At 36.6% G+C, this 16,438-nt stretch overlaps 3 protein-coding genes and 1 pseudogene across 3 annotated transcripts; 1 reads left to right on the top strand and 3 right to left on the bottom strand.

Moving 5' to 3' along the window:
• Nucleotides 1-1,798: 1,798 nt before the first annotated feature.
• LOC103434063 (WAT1-related protein At1g09380) lies at nt 1,799-5,220 on the bottom strand. The gene is given in 8 exon segments (XM_008372372.3): nt 1,799-1,964; nt 1,966-2,001; nt 2,131-2,282; nt 2,392-2,550; nt 2,826-3,075; nt 3,181-3,297; nt 3,413-3,475; nt 5,056-5,220. Coding segments are annotated over 8 exon segments (1,095 nt in total). The 5' UTR covers nt 5,217-5,220; the 3' UTR covers nt 1,799-1,807.
• A 4,442-nt stretch (nt 5,221-9,662) lies between these two features.
• Nucleotides 9,663-11,219, top strand: LOC103408606 (ABC transporter I family member 20-like; annotated as a pseudogene).
• Nucleotides 11,220-11,775: 556 nt separating this feature from the next.
• LOC103427725 (senescence-specific cysteine protease SAG39-like) lies at nt 11,776-14,084 on the bottom strand. Its single transcript, XM_008365797.3, has 2 exons — nt 13,610-14,084; nt 11,776-12,385 (listed from the first exon to the last, which is right to left on the bottom strand). The coding sequence occupies exons 1-2, from the start codon at nt 14,082-14,084 to the stop codon at nt 11,781-11,783; spliced, it is 1,080 nt and encodes a 359-aa protein (XP_008364019.3). The 3' UTR covers nt 11,776-11,780.
• Nucleotides 14,085-14,856: 772 nt separating this feature from the next.
• Nucleotides 14,857-16,191, bottom strand: LOC103427726 (senescence-specific cysteine protease SAG12-like). The gene is made up of 2 exons (XM_008365799.3): nt 15,714-16,191; nt 14,857-15,461 (listed from the first exon to the last, which is right to left on the bottom strand). Exons 1-2 carry the CDS (start codon nt 16,189-16,191, stop codon nt 14,857-14,859), a joined length of 1,083 nt encoding a protein of 360 aa, XP_008364021.3.
• Between the last annotated feature and the right edge of the window lie 247 nt (nt 16,192-16,438).

Here is a 16,438-nt window from a genome sequence, read left to right as displayed (position 1 = left end):
AAATCAATGGCAATCGGAGAAGAAATGGTTGAAAGAGAAACGGGCCTTGGTTTTCATGGAAGAGTAGACTCTGAGAGTATGCGACGACCAATGATGAACCGAAGAGGACAGAGTAAGGGTTAAAGCCTTTATATAAGAAAGCAAATAATGGTTTTTCTAACTTCCGATTGTGACCCTGGAGAATGCTTGAATTACAGATTTGATTTGGGTTGTTGACTACAACTGGGCCCATAATCAGATGCCCGTTCGTATTTTTGACTGAAGAAAGATGGATCCGATCATCTAAGTCGTAAATGTCCCGAGAAATCACTACATTTAATTGAATTCTAAAATTCTCCGTATCAATCAAAAGAAGGTGAAAAGATAATTTTATTCTTGTTTATATATAATTCAACTCTTTAAGAAATATATGTGTTGGGGGAGTGTTACGAGATAATAGTGATGATAGGCCTGGTGGGTTTTAGTCAACTTTGGCAAAGGCAAGTGGTTGATGCTGAAATTTGGGAGCTTTATTTTGGTCTATAACTTGCAATAAACAAAAGTATTTCCCGTCTTTATGTGGAGATGGACTCAGTTATAGTGGTTATTTAATTAACACTATAACTAATAACAGCTTTCATCATCTTACCAACATTATTGACTAATACAGACAATTTATGATACACATAGCAAATTTCGAGTTGGTTCATGCCTATCGGAAGAAGAACGTTGTGACAAACGACCTTGACAATTGGAATTATAATATGAATCATGGGTACCATTGGTTTATGAAATCACTTGAATTGGAACTTATTTATTTGATGATATGACCGGAGCCCATAAGACTCAAACTATTTGTAAATAATTTATTGAGTTGTTTTTGACCTTTTTTTCTCTCTCTCCCCAAAATAAAACAAAACTAGTCCACATTTCTCTACTCATTTGCTCCCATAAAATTTCAAAATTTTTCAGTGTGTGGATTTTTTTGAAAATCTTACTGTGACATTATCTCAAATTGATCATCCATTGTATTAATTTTTAAGATTTCCTCAGTCCAACAATTGAATTAATTAAAGTCAGACGTATAGTAAAATGAAACTTGTTGATATGTGTGTGCATGTATAATGTGACACCTACAAACAGAATATAGTTTGAAGATAAAAAAAATAAAAAAAATCAGAGGAGAGACGGTAAAGTTATGCAAATTGCCTGAATAGATGATGGTGCAAATCCTGTTAAGATTGTGACCTAAATCTTTAACCTGATTCAAATGCATAAGCAAGACGTTGCAAAATTTAATCAATAGCCCTAACTTTGTAGCCAAGCATCTAATTTCAATTTCCATGCACAGTAACAACAACGACACTATCCTTTGCAAGCAGACTATCTTCAAGGACACCTACACTAAGGACGATAAGGACCTCAAAGCCATCATCCACAATCCCTACAACGACAAGAGTGAAATTTTACTCTCAACACTTGATAAGATATGGACAACGAGACGATGGTCATTCGTTGTTGATGACATTCGTGTTCCGCCTCCTATGAGTCACTTGAGTCTACAAGTTGCGGTGTTTGATCGTTCAAAGTAACATAAATGATTGACATGAGATGAGATTAGGGTTCATTAAAGTTCATCACAGAAACTTCCAAATGCATGATGCGTGGATTGATACAACATATTACCATGCTATATATTGTGCTGAGAGGACTCTTCATGGACCAACTTCTTGATGGAAATGAAATGGTGGCATAGAGATACAATGTAACAGATTGTGAGCTTTCGGATCTGGTGTTGTAATCTGTTGTCTTGATCGATCTCCTCTCTCTATTCCATAACGTCACGGTTGCTTTCCGAATGCCCTTGCAGCTGCAGCTCCAAGTCGTTTTTCTCATAAGCCTTGGCCTGGTCTGTCATATTTGTCATGCCTGTTGCTTTTGTTGGCTTCTCATCCTTCGTCTCCTTATTCTTCCCCCACAACAAGATAGAGCCCGGCAACAATCAAAACCGACCCTACAGCACTAAATCAAGTAAAACATGAACCAAGCTAATTAGCATCTTAACATGATATTATCCAAGTCAATTAATTAATAGGAAATTTGGTTTAGCTCATTGCAAAATAATGAAACCGAAACTGTCTGTATACATACGTTCCAACGTATAATTTCTCCTCAAGCAAACCCCAGCTTGCAATGGCAACAATAATGAGGCGCAAGGGACTAAACACCGACACGTAAAGAGGGCCTTTTCGCTGAATACTCCATGAAGAGAGGAAGAATGCTAGTGCAGAACCCATAATTCCCTGTAAACATTAGTTATTATGCTCATGAATTAGTTAGTATTAATTAATTAGCTAATCTAATGATTAATAATTGAAGAATAAGTTTAAGCAAAGAAGAGTTAGTGCATACAGCATAGAGGGATGCAATAAGCCTCGTGGGATCTTTTAGCGACCATGAAGCCACTTTGTGATCAGCAATTACAGCAATGATCCCGCACTCAAAGCTGGCCATCAAACACATCAATGTGGTGCTTGTATAAGGAGCTGGAAAGCTTTCCCCAACTCTAGCCTGAAATTATATTGGAGGACGGGAACATCTAATATTCGATTTCAACAATGATAAAACAATTCCCAATATATATTAGCGTCTATAGCTATAATTTAACCAAATAAAAATTGTAGCACTAATTTTAGAGTCTATTTTTGTTCGTCTCCCCTAAATGGTGACAATGTTCATCACAACATTGATTGTCATCAGACGAGTACATATCATTCCTATTTCTATACATGCAGAAACTAATAAAACACGAAAATGCAAGAGGGTGATGATGATGAGATACTTACTTGGATTATGAACCAGAATACCCAGCCTAAGGTGCTTAAGATGACAAATAGAGGGCCTATAAAGGAGCTTGATTTGGTGCTGGAATTTGCCTCTCCCGTTCTCTGAGCATATGTCCAGTGAATTTTGGACTCACCTAGACCAATGATGTGTCCATGGTAAAATGAAATTAACATAGCTCCAGATACACACACAATTGTTCCCATCACCTTAGATATCCCTGCTTTGCTCTTGAGCTTTGCAGATTCTTGTCTGCAAAATTAAATTAAACATTCCATTAGTGTTAAACATAACTAATAACTAATTAAACTAAAAAGATAAACATGTTAATTAGTACAAAGTATCTATATATGGTACCTGAAAATGACTGCAAGGATAAACGTCATGGCTGGAAGTGTGTTTGTCAATGCGCATGCAATCGTTGCGGTCGAAGACTTTAAACCGAGAAAATAAAAAACCTGATTTGCAGTGGCCCTGCATTTTAATTCATGTTAATACACTTAATTAAGTGAATAAACTGTTTTGCAATGATGCACATCTACATAATATATTTCATATTATTAAATTAAGAACAAATTAACACACTTACCCAGTTAATGAGCACAGAAAAGTCTGGAAAAGAATAGGCAATGTGATCTTGGGTCTTGTTTTCCTATTAGAAATTAAGAAAGAACGTATAAAACATGATGTGTGTAAAGAAATTTTCTCTAAATTGTAATGAGAAAATTAAAGAAACTGGTATATATTATGAATTATCATATATCTTTCTTTTTTTTTTTGCTTTTATATTATTGTTAAGAAAATACTTGCACACCACCTTATTCACTCTTTTGCGACCTACGTATTTACCAGTAAAAGTTTCATAATGGAGACCATTTATTTTTTTAATATGATCCATCTATAGATCATCTCTATAAAGTATTAATTAAGATAACTGATATTAGCACTCCAAAAATCTCATTCTACACTTCTCATAAGTGTATTTTTCTTTCTAATTATAGAAAGTTTGGAGTGCCAAATAAGATTTTTCAAGTCATTTTCATTAGTTTTCCTTTAATTAAGCCCCCATAAAAGACACACTGCAAAAGAAAGTTGACACACTTTCCATGCATGGCTAGCTTTTTGCGTTTATTGCGTGCCTAGGAGGAGATTTTTCCGTGTGACTGGAACACGGATGGTGTATTACGTGTCATTATACAAAATATGGGATATGTGTATTAAAAAGTTAATAAGTTAAAAAATAAAATCTCTCACCAATTATATTCACATAGTCTACCACCCGTATTCCGGTCACAATAAAAAATTGATCCATGCCTAGCTCAATGCCAAAATCAGACCTAATGAAATACATTCACCGGAGTTTTTCAGTCTTCGGATTTTCCAATAACCACTTTTAAATTAAAAGTAAAACTAATGAAAATGGTTTGAAAACTTTGAGTTTTAATGATAAAGACAAAATAAAGGGTAAAGTGAATAGTACTATAATTGACTTTTTAGTGTAAAAATGTGGTTTTTCGTTAAAGTGAACAGTACCGGATGCTTTTCGTTAAAGTTCCCTTTAATTAAAAGGTAAGTGCTTTTTATTTGAGTAAAATTAAAATCCACAAGTAATAAAATTAGATCGAAAGTTGGGAGAAAAAGTAGTGAAAGAAGGAAAGAAAGGCTTAGGCACTTCAACAAAATTATCCAATAATGAAATCAATCCTCATGTGTGCAGAGAAAGTATCAAACCATTTTAGTTTAAAGTGCAAATAATAATAAAAAATGAGTGCAAAAATGGCTACTCGAAAGGAAAAAACAATTTACATATCATTTCAAAAGTTAAATATCTATTTGTTAATAGCAAAAAGTAAAGAAGATAAAAATCTGATCAATCTATTCTCTCCTCTTTTCTTCTATTTTTTTTCAGTGAACATAGACAAACCGAACATAAATTTTAGCTGTTTATGTATAACAAAAATTGTTCTTTTAAGAATAATAGAAAAATCCAGGCCAAGACATATCATATATATTGAAAATTTGAGACTATTTGACACAAATAAACTAAGCAACGTACATGCAGGAGACAAAAAATATTCCATTAAAACTTGCGTTCGACAGAAGGAAAACATTCGACCACAAAAACCAGAAAGAAAACAAATTTTTTGAAAGAGCCGTTGGTGCATGAAATCAAACTCAAACCCTAAGAGAATTTAAGTGACATGCAACAAGACTAACAGACGTTCACTTTACCATTCCAACAAATAAGCTAAGGGAGCAATGGCAACGGCCGCGAAAACTTGACGATAAGCAACAAGAACAAGAGGGTCCATGTTAGATTCAATAGCAAGCTTTGAAATAATGTTCATTCCTGCATAGCTCGCTTGAACCAACACCATAGCCATGAATGGCATGTAGGCGCTAAAGCCAGCCATTTCTGCAGAACCCTAGCTACTTGTAATTTGTGAGGGAGAAATCGAGAGAGGATGGCAATATATATAGAGCTAGAGAAAAGATTAGAGACGGAAAGTAGAAATTTCAAGAATAGAAGCTTCTCCAAAAATATCTAACCGAATATTCTCAAATTTAAAAACATTTTTCGTAATTTCTTTTTCCTATTTTATTACGAAGTGGGTCAAAATAGTGTAGTGGTGGACACTCAAAAGAACTGCAATGCCCAAGCACTTGGACGTAAGTAAAGGGGCTATTGGGCATAATCTGTTATCAGGTGAGGGTATCAGGCATAAGGATCTTTCCTAAATAAAGTAAAGGGGACGCCCGGGCCCACTGTCTTAAGCTGCCACACCAAATTAGTATCTGTGTGCTAATTAGCCTTAAACGCGTTTTAATTTGGACCAACTAACATAACTAGAAACGGCGCGGCCACATGGCATCTCCCCTTGCGGTTGCGGGACACGTAAGATATTCAGGGGCCAGTTCTATAGAATAAGAAAGTGTTATTGACACTTCAAAAATCTCGTTCTACATTCCTCATAAGTTACAAGTGTACTTTTCTTTTTTAATATAGAAAGTTTAAAGTGTAGAATTTCCTATAAAATATCCTAAAAGTGTAAAAGTTGGGGTGAAAAAGTAATTCGGTTTTAGTAGGTGGACCCCGCGTTACTATATCCAGGCGCCACGTATCTGTGATTTTCCACGTGGCGAGGAGGGTGTGACTGTCGTGTGATGAGATTAGAGGTTGGTATTCTTCGTTTGGTTACAAACTTCTGTCGGTGGAAAGTGGACGTGCAAAACGTTACGTATTGTCCCTGCTTGTTATCAAAAGGGTCTTGGATTGTCTAACTTTCCATCCTATACCTTTTTCATACGCTTTTATATTATTTTATATTCGGTAATCACTGTTAAGCCACGTTAACATTTTATATTAATAAAATAATAAAACAAAAAGTAATGGGAATATAAAATGTTGACGTGGCTTAACCGTGACTACAGAATATAAGAGGACATAGGAAATGTATGGGATGAGGAGAACAGACAATCCAAGTCCTATAAAAAGAAATGGGATAATAATAGTTTATTTTAACAAAATAAATAAATTAATCATTTTTTGTCTTTTGCACGCACCAATATTCTTATTCTTTGCAATTTTGAGGATGTCTACTTCATGCGCATAGCTTGTTTAAGTGATATAATCTTACTCCTTGATTATTAAAATGTGATTTATCAAAATGACTCATCTCTTATTAATTTTTATATGTTTACTAAACATATAAAATCAGAAAAGTATGAATATTTCTATAAAAAAATCATGAAGAACTTATTGAACATAAAGTCTTAGAATTGAGAAAATAAAACATAACACATAATAATAAGGAATTAAGTTGAGACAATACATATATGGTTAAGAGTGGGTGGATGGCCCGTCTTTCTGAATATCTGATATAGATAAATAGTGGGTGTGATCGTGGGTATGTATTGTGGCCGCATTATTGGGTTTAATGTAACACCATGCTTCTACGCTTAATGTGCAATGTGGGATTGGTGCACGTGTGGTCCATTCTGTTGTGGTCCCACATGAGATGACATGTTGAATATAAATCTCACATCGAGGAATTGAGAAAATAAAAAACAATATATAAGTGTATGGTTTCATTCTTAATAATGTCGAGCTTTTTGTAATAAAAGGCAACACCTAACAATAGATTGATTAACGGTTATAATATCTGTGCAATTAGGAGTGGGCCAGTGACCCGTCTCTCTGAATATTTGATAAAACTGTAACACTTACTATAGTTGTGTGAGTTTAATACATATGAGGACCATCTATTTCCTAATATATTATTGATTGTTCTCATTTTACTCTTTCACGAGGGGAGTTTTATTTTTGTAAAATTGAAATCAAACTCAAATTTTCAAACCTAGACCTCATGCAATCACAATCACATGGATCATTCCACATGATTCATTTACTAGAACACTAGGATTTTCTTTGTGTATGAGACAAAAGACAAAACAGTGTAGGTTGAAAAAATATGAATGCCCGTTTGTTAATACCCGTTTGTATTTTTTTTTTCTTTCTGAAATGTGTTTTATCTTTAATTAATTTGGAGCTTATGTCACGCCTCATCAAGGGCCATAATCCTCTCTAAAACTGCCCAACTAATTCCCTACATTTATTTGATGTTGATACTAATTAGATAACGTCTTCAAGATCTCTGAATAATATTGTAAAATGACGAATGGGCCCAATGGGAAAACGTGACTTTCCACCTTAGACCACAAGTAACAAAATTACGATATGCAACCCGACTAGACATTGAGGCAGTGATTATCAGACTGAAATTTGATTAACATTTAAACGTGAAAAAATCGAATGTCTAACGATTGCCTACTAATTGTCGGTTGATAAGTGACATGGGATCAGAAAAGGGGACAATCAAAAGTTGGAAAAGACATCCAGTACTTCCCTTCGACAATATAAATGTCTTTTCAACCAATTACGATGACTTTATTAAGTATGTCCTCAATCTCTTTCTTTTCGGCTGCCCTTGAATCTTTGGAGGAAAATGACAATGGTATTGGTATGAGTAGACAAGTGTCATCTTTTGACATTTCTGTCATTTACCCATTGTGTTTCTTCCCAAAATCCTCTAAACGAGTACGGATGTATCCATTTTTCTTATAAGGTGATCTTCACACTATTATTATTTACGTGCGGGGCGGTGTTTGAAATTTGAGTGCCAATACGGAGAGCACACTACCGTACTACCTTAAGATCATCTTTAATGGTTGAGCTAAAAATTAAATATTTTAGTCCGAAAAATTTAACTTTTTAGTTCAGAAATAGTTTTTCTGCTCCAACCGTTCTAGCCTAAAATTTTAGCACGGGATTATTAAAGAATGAACTTAGGCTATTTTTTTTGTTAAATTAATTTTTTTTTAAATAAATAAATATGTAGACTATCGTAAATTAATTTTATGAACATTTTAATCTAAAAAAAAATTAAATTCTGATAAATATTGAAAATTTTAAATTCCGATTTCTGAGCTACATTTTGGGGGGAATTTGGCCTTAGTTTAGCATTTAGCATTTAGCCCAAAAATTCTCCTTAGGTTGGATTGGGTTTGGGGGGAAATTTTGGGGGATAATTTGGCTTTTAGCCCACCATTGGAGTTGGTCTAACTAATTAGTATAACTAACATTTATAGGTGTAATTGTATACAATGAATAAACAATACTCTCTAATCCAAAGAGCAAAAGTACGTGAATTTTCAGTTGGAGTAGCAAACAGAAATACAAGTTTGTGCTCTTTTTTTTTTAAATTTATTTCAAATTAATGCATTTAACTGAGAATTGTTCTTGGCAGCGCTTTTGAAAAAGTAAACAAAAATGCATGCATGAGCATATTAGTGTTATAGAGGGATTCCTCAAGGAAACTAATGAAGCAATATGCTAGATGGATCCGGTTATTAAGGGCTGGTTTGGTATTGCTGTGCTTTGAAAAAAAGCTGATGTGAGAATAAGCGGCTGTAAAATAAATCAGCAGAGTGTTTGGTAAACTTTTTTGTAAAAGTACTTTTGGAAAAAAAAGCAGTCTGATAGTGAGTTTTTTCATTAAAGGAGCACTGTAGCTCCGTGTGCTTTGAAAAATAACCAGTTTTCCAAAGCTGCAAATAGCAACTTCAACTTTTTTCTTTGATTTCAGCTTATTCTCACAGCAGCTTCCAAAATAAGCCATTTTTTTTCAATTTACCAAACACCTAAAACCCTCACAGCTTTTTTTCATGGGTGCTTTTTTTTTTAAGCACCTCACTCCCAAACCACCCCTAAATATCTTGAAAGGTGAATGGAGCCAAAGTACAGTCAATTCAAAGGCTCATCCAACTCTGAAACAAAACAAAAATCTTCTCAACTTAAGCTCATCCAATTCAAAGGCTCACTAACTTTACCTTCTACATTATATACAAACCTTACAATCTGCAAATTTGAAATCAATTAAATTTAAGTGAGACTTCTAAATTTCAATTGCAAATTAGTCCTAAACACAGCAATCGAAATTCGATAACTTTCATGTTTGGTTGTTGAGAAAACAAAGGAAAATAAATGAGAAAATTGAAATCTCTTAGGGTTTTGTGACCTTCTAGTAGATCAAGCCGCCTGATTTGTTGATGACGTAGAGACTGTAAATTGCCGCCATTTCCAAGGTCTATTTCGGAATCCAAGAAAAACACCTTCAGTCCAGATTCAAGAGTTAGGAGAGAAGACTCGTAACCTAGAAGTTGGGTCCGACCCGAACCCGGAGATCGGATCCGGAGCCTCCAAGTTTGTTGGCGCCCAACCCTTATTTGCCTGTGTGAGTAGCAGCAACGTGTCTGCTTGTCATTGGATGACATGGCAAACTACCAACTACCAACTACCGAGTTCGGAGTTTGTGTCCACCGAGTCGACAACCAAACTCGTCCATCGCCGAAAGCTTTAACGACTCTTTCGTGTCGGCACACTTGCTCTCTCCTAATCTCATCTCTCTCTCTCTAAAAATTCATCGACAATGGGTGTGAAACTAAACTCCGAGCCATCGATCGAGATCAATGGCTTAAAATTCACCTGCCCAGGAATTAACGGCCACCCGCTGCCGGGATCTAAGCCGCTGATCGAGGACTTCAATCTCACCCTCAACGCCGGTGACCGATGCCTGCTCGTCGGATCCAACGGCGCGGGGAAAACCACGATCTTGAAGATCCTGGGCGGCAAGCACATGGTCGAGCCCCGCATGGTTCGCGTGCGCTCGGAAGGTCGGCGTTTCACGACACAGCCTTGACCGGCTCCGGCGACCTCTCGTACCTCGGCGGAGAGTGGCGGCGAGATGTAGCGTTCGCCGGGTTTGATGTCCCGATTCAAATGGACGTTTCGGCCGATAAGTTGATCAATGGGGTGGCGGGGATCGACCCACAAAGGAGATCAGAGCTGATAAAGGTTTTGGATATTGATCTTTCATGGCAGTTGCACAAGGTGTCCGATGGTCAGAGAAGATGAGTGCAAATCTGTATGGGTCTGCTCAAGCCATACAAGGTAGTCAAAGTCCATTTTTAACAGTTTTGATGGTGTATTTTTTTTACGCACGCCAAGTGTTTGATGATTTGTGTCTGAGACCAATAGGTTCTTCTGCTAGACGAGATAACGGTGGACCTCGATGTCCTAGCAAGAGCTGACCTTCTCAAGTTCTTAAGGAAGGAATGCGAAGAACGAGGCGCCACGATCATTTACGCTACGCATATATTTGGCCCTCGCATATCGCTTATGTTGCGAATGGGAAGTTGCAGCTAGCAATGCTGATGGAGAAAGTTGGGGAGATCTTCAGGTTGTCCCTAATGGTGCGTTAAAAGGGTAATTTAAATTTTATTCGTAATTGTATGATTCGATTTACTGATATTGGATTTGGGTTCGGTTTGCAGAGGACAGTCGAGAGTTGGCTGCGGAAGGAGTGTGAGGAGGAGAGGAAGAGAAGGAAGGAGAGAAAGGCGAAGGGTCTTCCGGAGTTTGAGCAACCAAATGAGGGAAGCAGTGATGTTTGTTCAGCGAACAATGGTTGGGCAGCCGGACGCCTGACTTCCACCATTGCCGGAGAAGAGAACTTTATCTTCAGCTCAAACAGAGTTATCAGGCAATAATAGATACTTTACGACTCAAAAACCACTGTGGAGGTATCCTCAGTCTGAGTCTTGGTGTTCTTCGTTCTTCTGGGCGCGGATGACAACAGAATTAGAAGATGCATCCGGTGGATCGTGAAGTTTTGGGATTGTAATTTGTTTGAGGTGTGTGATTATGTGAGGAAATTGGACTATTTGCTTGTAATGGAGGTCAATTCACAGAGCTGTGGGACTTGAATCCTCCATCTTTCAATTTGTTTGTAGTTTTTACTCAGTTCTAACATGTATACGATCGTTTACGCTACGCATATATTTGACGGGTTGGAAGATTGGCCCTCGCATATCGCTTATGTTGCGAATGGGAAGTTGCAGCTTGCAATGCCAATGGAGAAAGTTAGGGAGATCTCCAAGTTGTCACTAATGGTGAGTCAAAAGGGTAATTTTATTTATTTATTATTATTTTTTTTTTTTGTAACCGTGTGATTCGATTTACTGAGATTTGATTTGGGTTCAAGGGGTTGGGAGTTTGAAGCGTGGGTCCTCCTCTTCGGATTTATTGTTGGATGATGTACGGGAGTGCCTGGGAGGTTTTGGGTCCTCCAAAATTTATCATGTTAGTCGTTCCGCTAATGGTGTGGTCCATAGAATGGCCACGTAGGTCTTAGAATTTTCTTCTAGTTTCCATTGGTTCAAGGAACCTTTGAAATTAATCCAGGGTAGCTTTTTGGATGATTGTATGTCGTATTCTTAATAAAAATAAAACCGCTATCGTTTCAATTTAAAAAAAATAAAAAATCTAACATCAAGTTCTTATTGAATTTCAATCTTTTTCAAGAATTAAAGTTATAAAAAAAACTCCTTTTAAGTTATCATGCGGTTGGATAGGTAGCTTCCATAGCAATGCCACATAGACCTTCCTTGGCGGGCACATCTCTTTGTAATCTAAGGTATCCACTCTCCCCCCACTCTTTACCCCAAGAATTCTTGAGCAGCCAATACTTAGTCCCATCATTACTAGTACCGTACCCAACTGCAGTCACTTCATGGGTTAAGTTTGTACCACATGGTCCAGTGTACACGCCACTCGAATAATACTTGAATTCCTTTGCGTTAATATCAATGGCAACAGAAACCGGCTGGTTCGCAACAGCCTTCAACAATGCATCTTCGTTGTTTGCAGGCACATTCTCGTAGCCGGTTATGGTTATGGCACCAGATGCAGGAGCAACAGTAGTAGTTCTGCAAATTCCTCCATCTTTAGCCTGGTAAGGGTAATTATCTTCAGTTGCAAGGCCTTTGTTGAGTTTGATCATGTAGTCATACGCAACCTTTGAATTACCTCCATCGCAGCCGTGATCGTAGCTATTCGTGTCACAATCAATTAGCTCTTGTTCTGATAGTGAAATTAGGTTTCCTGTTTTGAGTTTGTTTAGCCCTTCTACGGTTGCCACTGATGCGAACGCCCAACAACATCCTGTAAATATCATTGAGTTATATAAATTGTTTAAAAACTTCATTTTAATCCCTAAAAAAGACCATGTTTTTAATAGTACCGTATGTAAGATGAAAACTAACAATAGTCCCTTGACTCGTGTCCATGTCAGCTTATATATTCCATGTCATATTTTAATTACTTTTTTTATGAATTTATTGTAGTTTGTCTATATTACCCTTTTAAGGGATTCAAACATACAAAAAAATTGAAAAGCATTTTGTAAATCATAACTAAAGTATCAAATTGATCAGATTTAATCTATCTAATGAACTAAAACATAAAAAATACAAACCATTCCAAATTGATCATACTGAATCTATCGGACCTCCTGAACTAAAACATAAAAATACAAATTGGAACCAAATTGACTGTACCAAATCTATTAGACCTAAACTATATAACGTACCTAATTTATCAAACCTAGTGAACTAAAACATAAAAAATACTAATCGAACCAAATTGACCGTGCCGAATCTATCATACCTAAACTATATAACGTACCTAATTGACTATACCGAAACTATCGGACCTAAATTAGTGCATTCTTCACCCAATATCAAATTTAAATAAATATAAAAATAAAATAAATAAAAAGAAGTAGGTAGTTATAGACAATAAAGATAGCATTTTTTAGACAATGAAGATGGATGTTATGGGTGATAATGAATCTCCGGTTACCATTTAAAACTTTGATGGTGGAGGTTACATTGTAGACAATAAATATGGCATTCTTGTTAATAGTAGTAAAACATGTGGTTTTATTATAAGTGACATGTCATAATGCATTAGAATAAAAGATCATTTTTAGATATTGAAAACCTTCCAAGTTATATTCTAAAAATAATCTTTGACAAACCCTCATCTCTAAAAGCCCCTTAAATTGAAAATTTGGCAACATAACATAAACATTGTACACTGTCTTAATATAATCAGTATAAGAAAAAAAAAATTACATTACATGCATGTATTATCTCGTGCAAATGTCTAGAAATTGCTTAATGCATGCATACCACAGTCATAACCTTGGCTTCTGACCGGGGCCATATCGACTATAAACATAATAATTATTGGTTGAATGCGCTATCCAGGTTCAGATTTTGGAAACACAAGCATCTTGTGTTTTCAAACTATCAAACAAGAACACATATTGCATGATCTATGAAAGTAAAACCTCATAGAGATAGCTTAATCTTGCATGCTTACCACATTGCCCTTGGTATTTGACGGTGGTCACAGCGCCAATTGAAAAATAATCCTTAGATATTGGCACATCGGTGACATTTTCATATCGAAAATTGTTATCCGGAGCTGCTTTGGAAGAGTTGGACATGATTTCGGGGAGGTGTATCCTCTTGTAGCCTTGACTCATCGCCTGAAATTCCTCGTTAGTTAGGTCTGCAAACTTATTGATGTCGAGCCTGTACTTGTTTTCGCTCTTCTTGTTAAAGCCTTTTATAAACTCCACATTGGACTTGAATGTGTTGTAACGCCTGTCCTTCTCTTGTGCATCCTTGTAAACACGTCCATGTCGAGCCATCCACTCCTTGTGCCTCTCCAACATGATTTTTTCGTCATCAGAAAGTTGACGACTACAAAAAGCTTGGGAGGAGCAGAAGCCCAAAACGAGAACCAGAAATAAGGCGAGGGATTGGCCTTGGTTTGTGAGGAGTAGAGCCATGATATTGGTAAGCACTTGGAGTACTTTAGATAAGTTACCTTGGTATACGACACACATTCAGCATGGCGTGGCATTTTATACACAAAATCTTACATGCAAAGCAAAATGGCCAAGAATTTTCTACACGTGCAATAAACTCCCCCATCTTTATTAGGGTGTAAAATGGGTTTAATTTCAAAAATAAAAACAAAAACTTGTTTATTAAAAATATAGCTCATTTATCGTATGTATTAAAAATATAGCTCATTTATGTTCTACCATTTATGATGTTTTTTATTTGTAAGACCCTCCTTTTGTGATCTTTACATCTTGCACTACAATTGTATTATATTTTATATTAATTTTTTATGCAGTATTTGATTTGATAGTTTACTTCATCCTCATTGTTGTTTATTTGACTTGAACATTTTTGTGTTCTGGATATTTTTCTGGGAACTTTTTTTTTCATGGCGAAACGGTATTTGACTGGAAACATTAAAATCAAAGAATCAAGCAAAATAAAGTTCATGTCACCAAACGGAATCTCCACATTTCACATACACAATTTCAGGTTCTAAATTTCATGACGGTTTTGGATTAATTGAGGTATAATGGAAATACCAACATGAATGTAATTCAAAGCAATTATTATCCATTAATTTATAAACAACGGCACTTTACAACCGATGAACAAGAAACATAAAGAAAATAATAAATCAGCAAATTTAATTAAACCATCACACTTATCACAAATTAATTAGCAGCATGCGGATGTTGCAGGTGGTTTAAGTTATTATGCGGTTGGATAAGTAGCTTCCATAGCAATGCCGCATAACCCTTCCTTGGCGGGCACGTCTCTTTGTAATCTCATGTATCCACCCTCTCCCCAATCTTTGCCCCAAGAATTCTTGAGCAGCCAATACTTGGTCCCATCATTACTAGTACCGTACCCGACTGCAGTCACTTCATGGCTTAAGTTTGTACCACATGGTCCAGTGTACACACCACCCGAATAATACTTGAATTCCTCTGCGTCAATATCAATGGCAACAGAAACCGGCTGGTTCGCAACAGCCTTCAACAATGCATCTTCGTTGTTTGCAGGCACATTCTCGTAGCCGGTTATGGTTATGGCACCAGATGCAGGAGCAGCACTAGCAGTTTTGCAAATTCCTCCATCTTTAGCCTGGTAAGGGTAATTATCTTCAGTTGCAAGGCTCCTGTTGCGGTTGATCATGTAGTCATATACAACCTTTGAATTACCGCCATTGCATCCGTGATTGTAACTGCTCGTGTCACAATCAACTAGCTCTTGTTCGGATAGTGGAATTAAGTTTCTTGTTTTGAGTTTGTTAAGCCCTTCTATAGTTGCTACTGATGCGAACGCCCAACAACACCCTGTAAATATCATTGAATTAGATAAATTGTTATCTTGTCATTGTCATACAATGTAGCATCATTGAATTAAGACATCATCGAATTAGATAAGTTGTCATTGAAACTAAAACCATTGATTAAATTGAAAATTGGCAACGTAAACATCTTACGTTGTCTGCATATACTCAGTATATATTAGAAGAAAAAAATTACGTTAAACGCATGTATAATTTCGTGTAGATAACTAGATATTAGGTAAGAATTCATGCATACCACACTCATATCCTTGGTTCTTGACCGCGGTCACAGCGCCAGACAATCTCCAATCCACAGAAGATGGCACATTACTGACATTTCCATATCGAAAAGGAGATGTTATCAAAGAGTCGGACATGAGCCCTGAACGTTGCTTTCTCTTGTAGCCGTTGCGCATTGGCCGAATTTCCTCGTTAGTTTTGTCCGCAAACTTATTGACACTCAGCGTGTACTTTTTTCCCTCCTTGTTTTTGTTAAAAGCTTGTACAAATTCCACATTGTTCTTGAATATGTTGTGGCGCATCTCCTTCTCTTGTGCATCGTTATAAGTGCGTCCATGTTGAGCCATCCACTCCTCATGCCTGACAACCGTGATTTCGTTGTCGCCATAAAGTTGGCGACTACAAAATGCCTTCGAGGAGCAGAAGGCCAAAATTAGCATGAGAAATGAGGCCAAGCGGAGGGAGTGGCCTTGGTTTGTGATGAGAAGAGCCATGATGGTAAGCACGTAGTTGGAGTACTATAAAGGAATATATCTTAGTGTGCTAAAGAATTTGCCCTAGGATTGGTATCTGCATGGGATTTTATAGACCAAAACTTTTACATGCAAAAAACGGACATGGGATTTTCTACGCGTGCAACAATAACACTACTCACCAAATGCATCCTATTTTTAGCGTGAAAATAACTCCCTAAGCGATCAAACGAGTCGGATCATACCTTCACACCAGCACAGAGCCTTG

Source organism: Malus domestica, chromosome 04 (genome assembly GCF_042453785.1).
Source record: "Malus domestica chromosome 04, GDT2T_hap1".
NCBI classification, from domain to species: domain Eukaryota; kingdom Viridiplantae; phylum Streptophyta; class Magnoliopsida; order Rosales; family Rosaceae; genus Malus; species Malus domestica.
The sequence above is the reverse complement of the archived record's forward strand: the minus strand, read 5'-3'. Positions and strand labels throughout refer to the sequence as shown.

What these genes read in the sequence shown, in the direction of transcription:
- LOC103427725 (XM_008365797.3), bottom strand. Translation starts at nt 14,084, where the DNA reads ATGGCTCTACTCCTCACAAACCAAGGCCAATCCCTCGCCTTATTTCTG. An exon ending in CAAATACCAAGGGCAATGTG is followed by an intron (nt 12,386 to 13,609) that starts GTAAGCATGCAA and finishes TGATATTTACAG; the next exon opens with GATGTTGTTGGGCGTTCGCA.
- LOC103427726 (XM_008365799.3), bottom strand. Translation starts at nt 16,191, where the DNA reads ATGGCTCTTCTCATCACAAACCAAGGCCACTCCCTCCGCTTGGCCTCA. An exon ending in GAACCAAGGATATGAGTGTG is followed by an intron (nt 15,462 to 15,713) that starts GTATGCATGAAT and finishes TGATATTTACAG; the next exon opens with GGTGTTGTTGGGCGTTCGCA.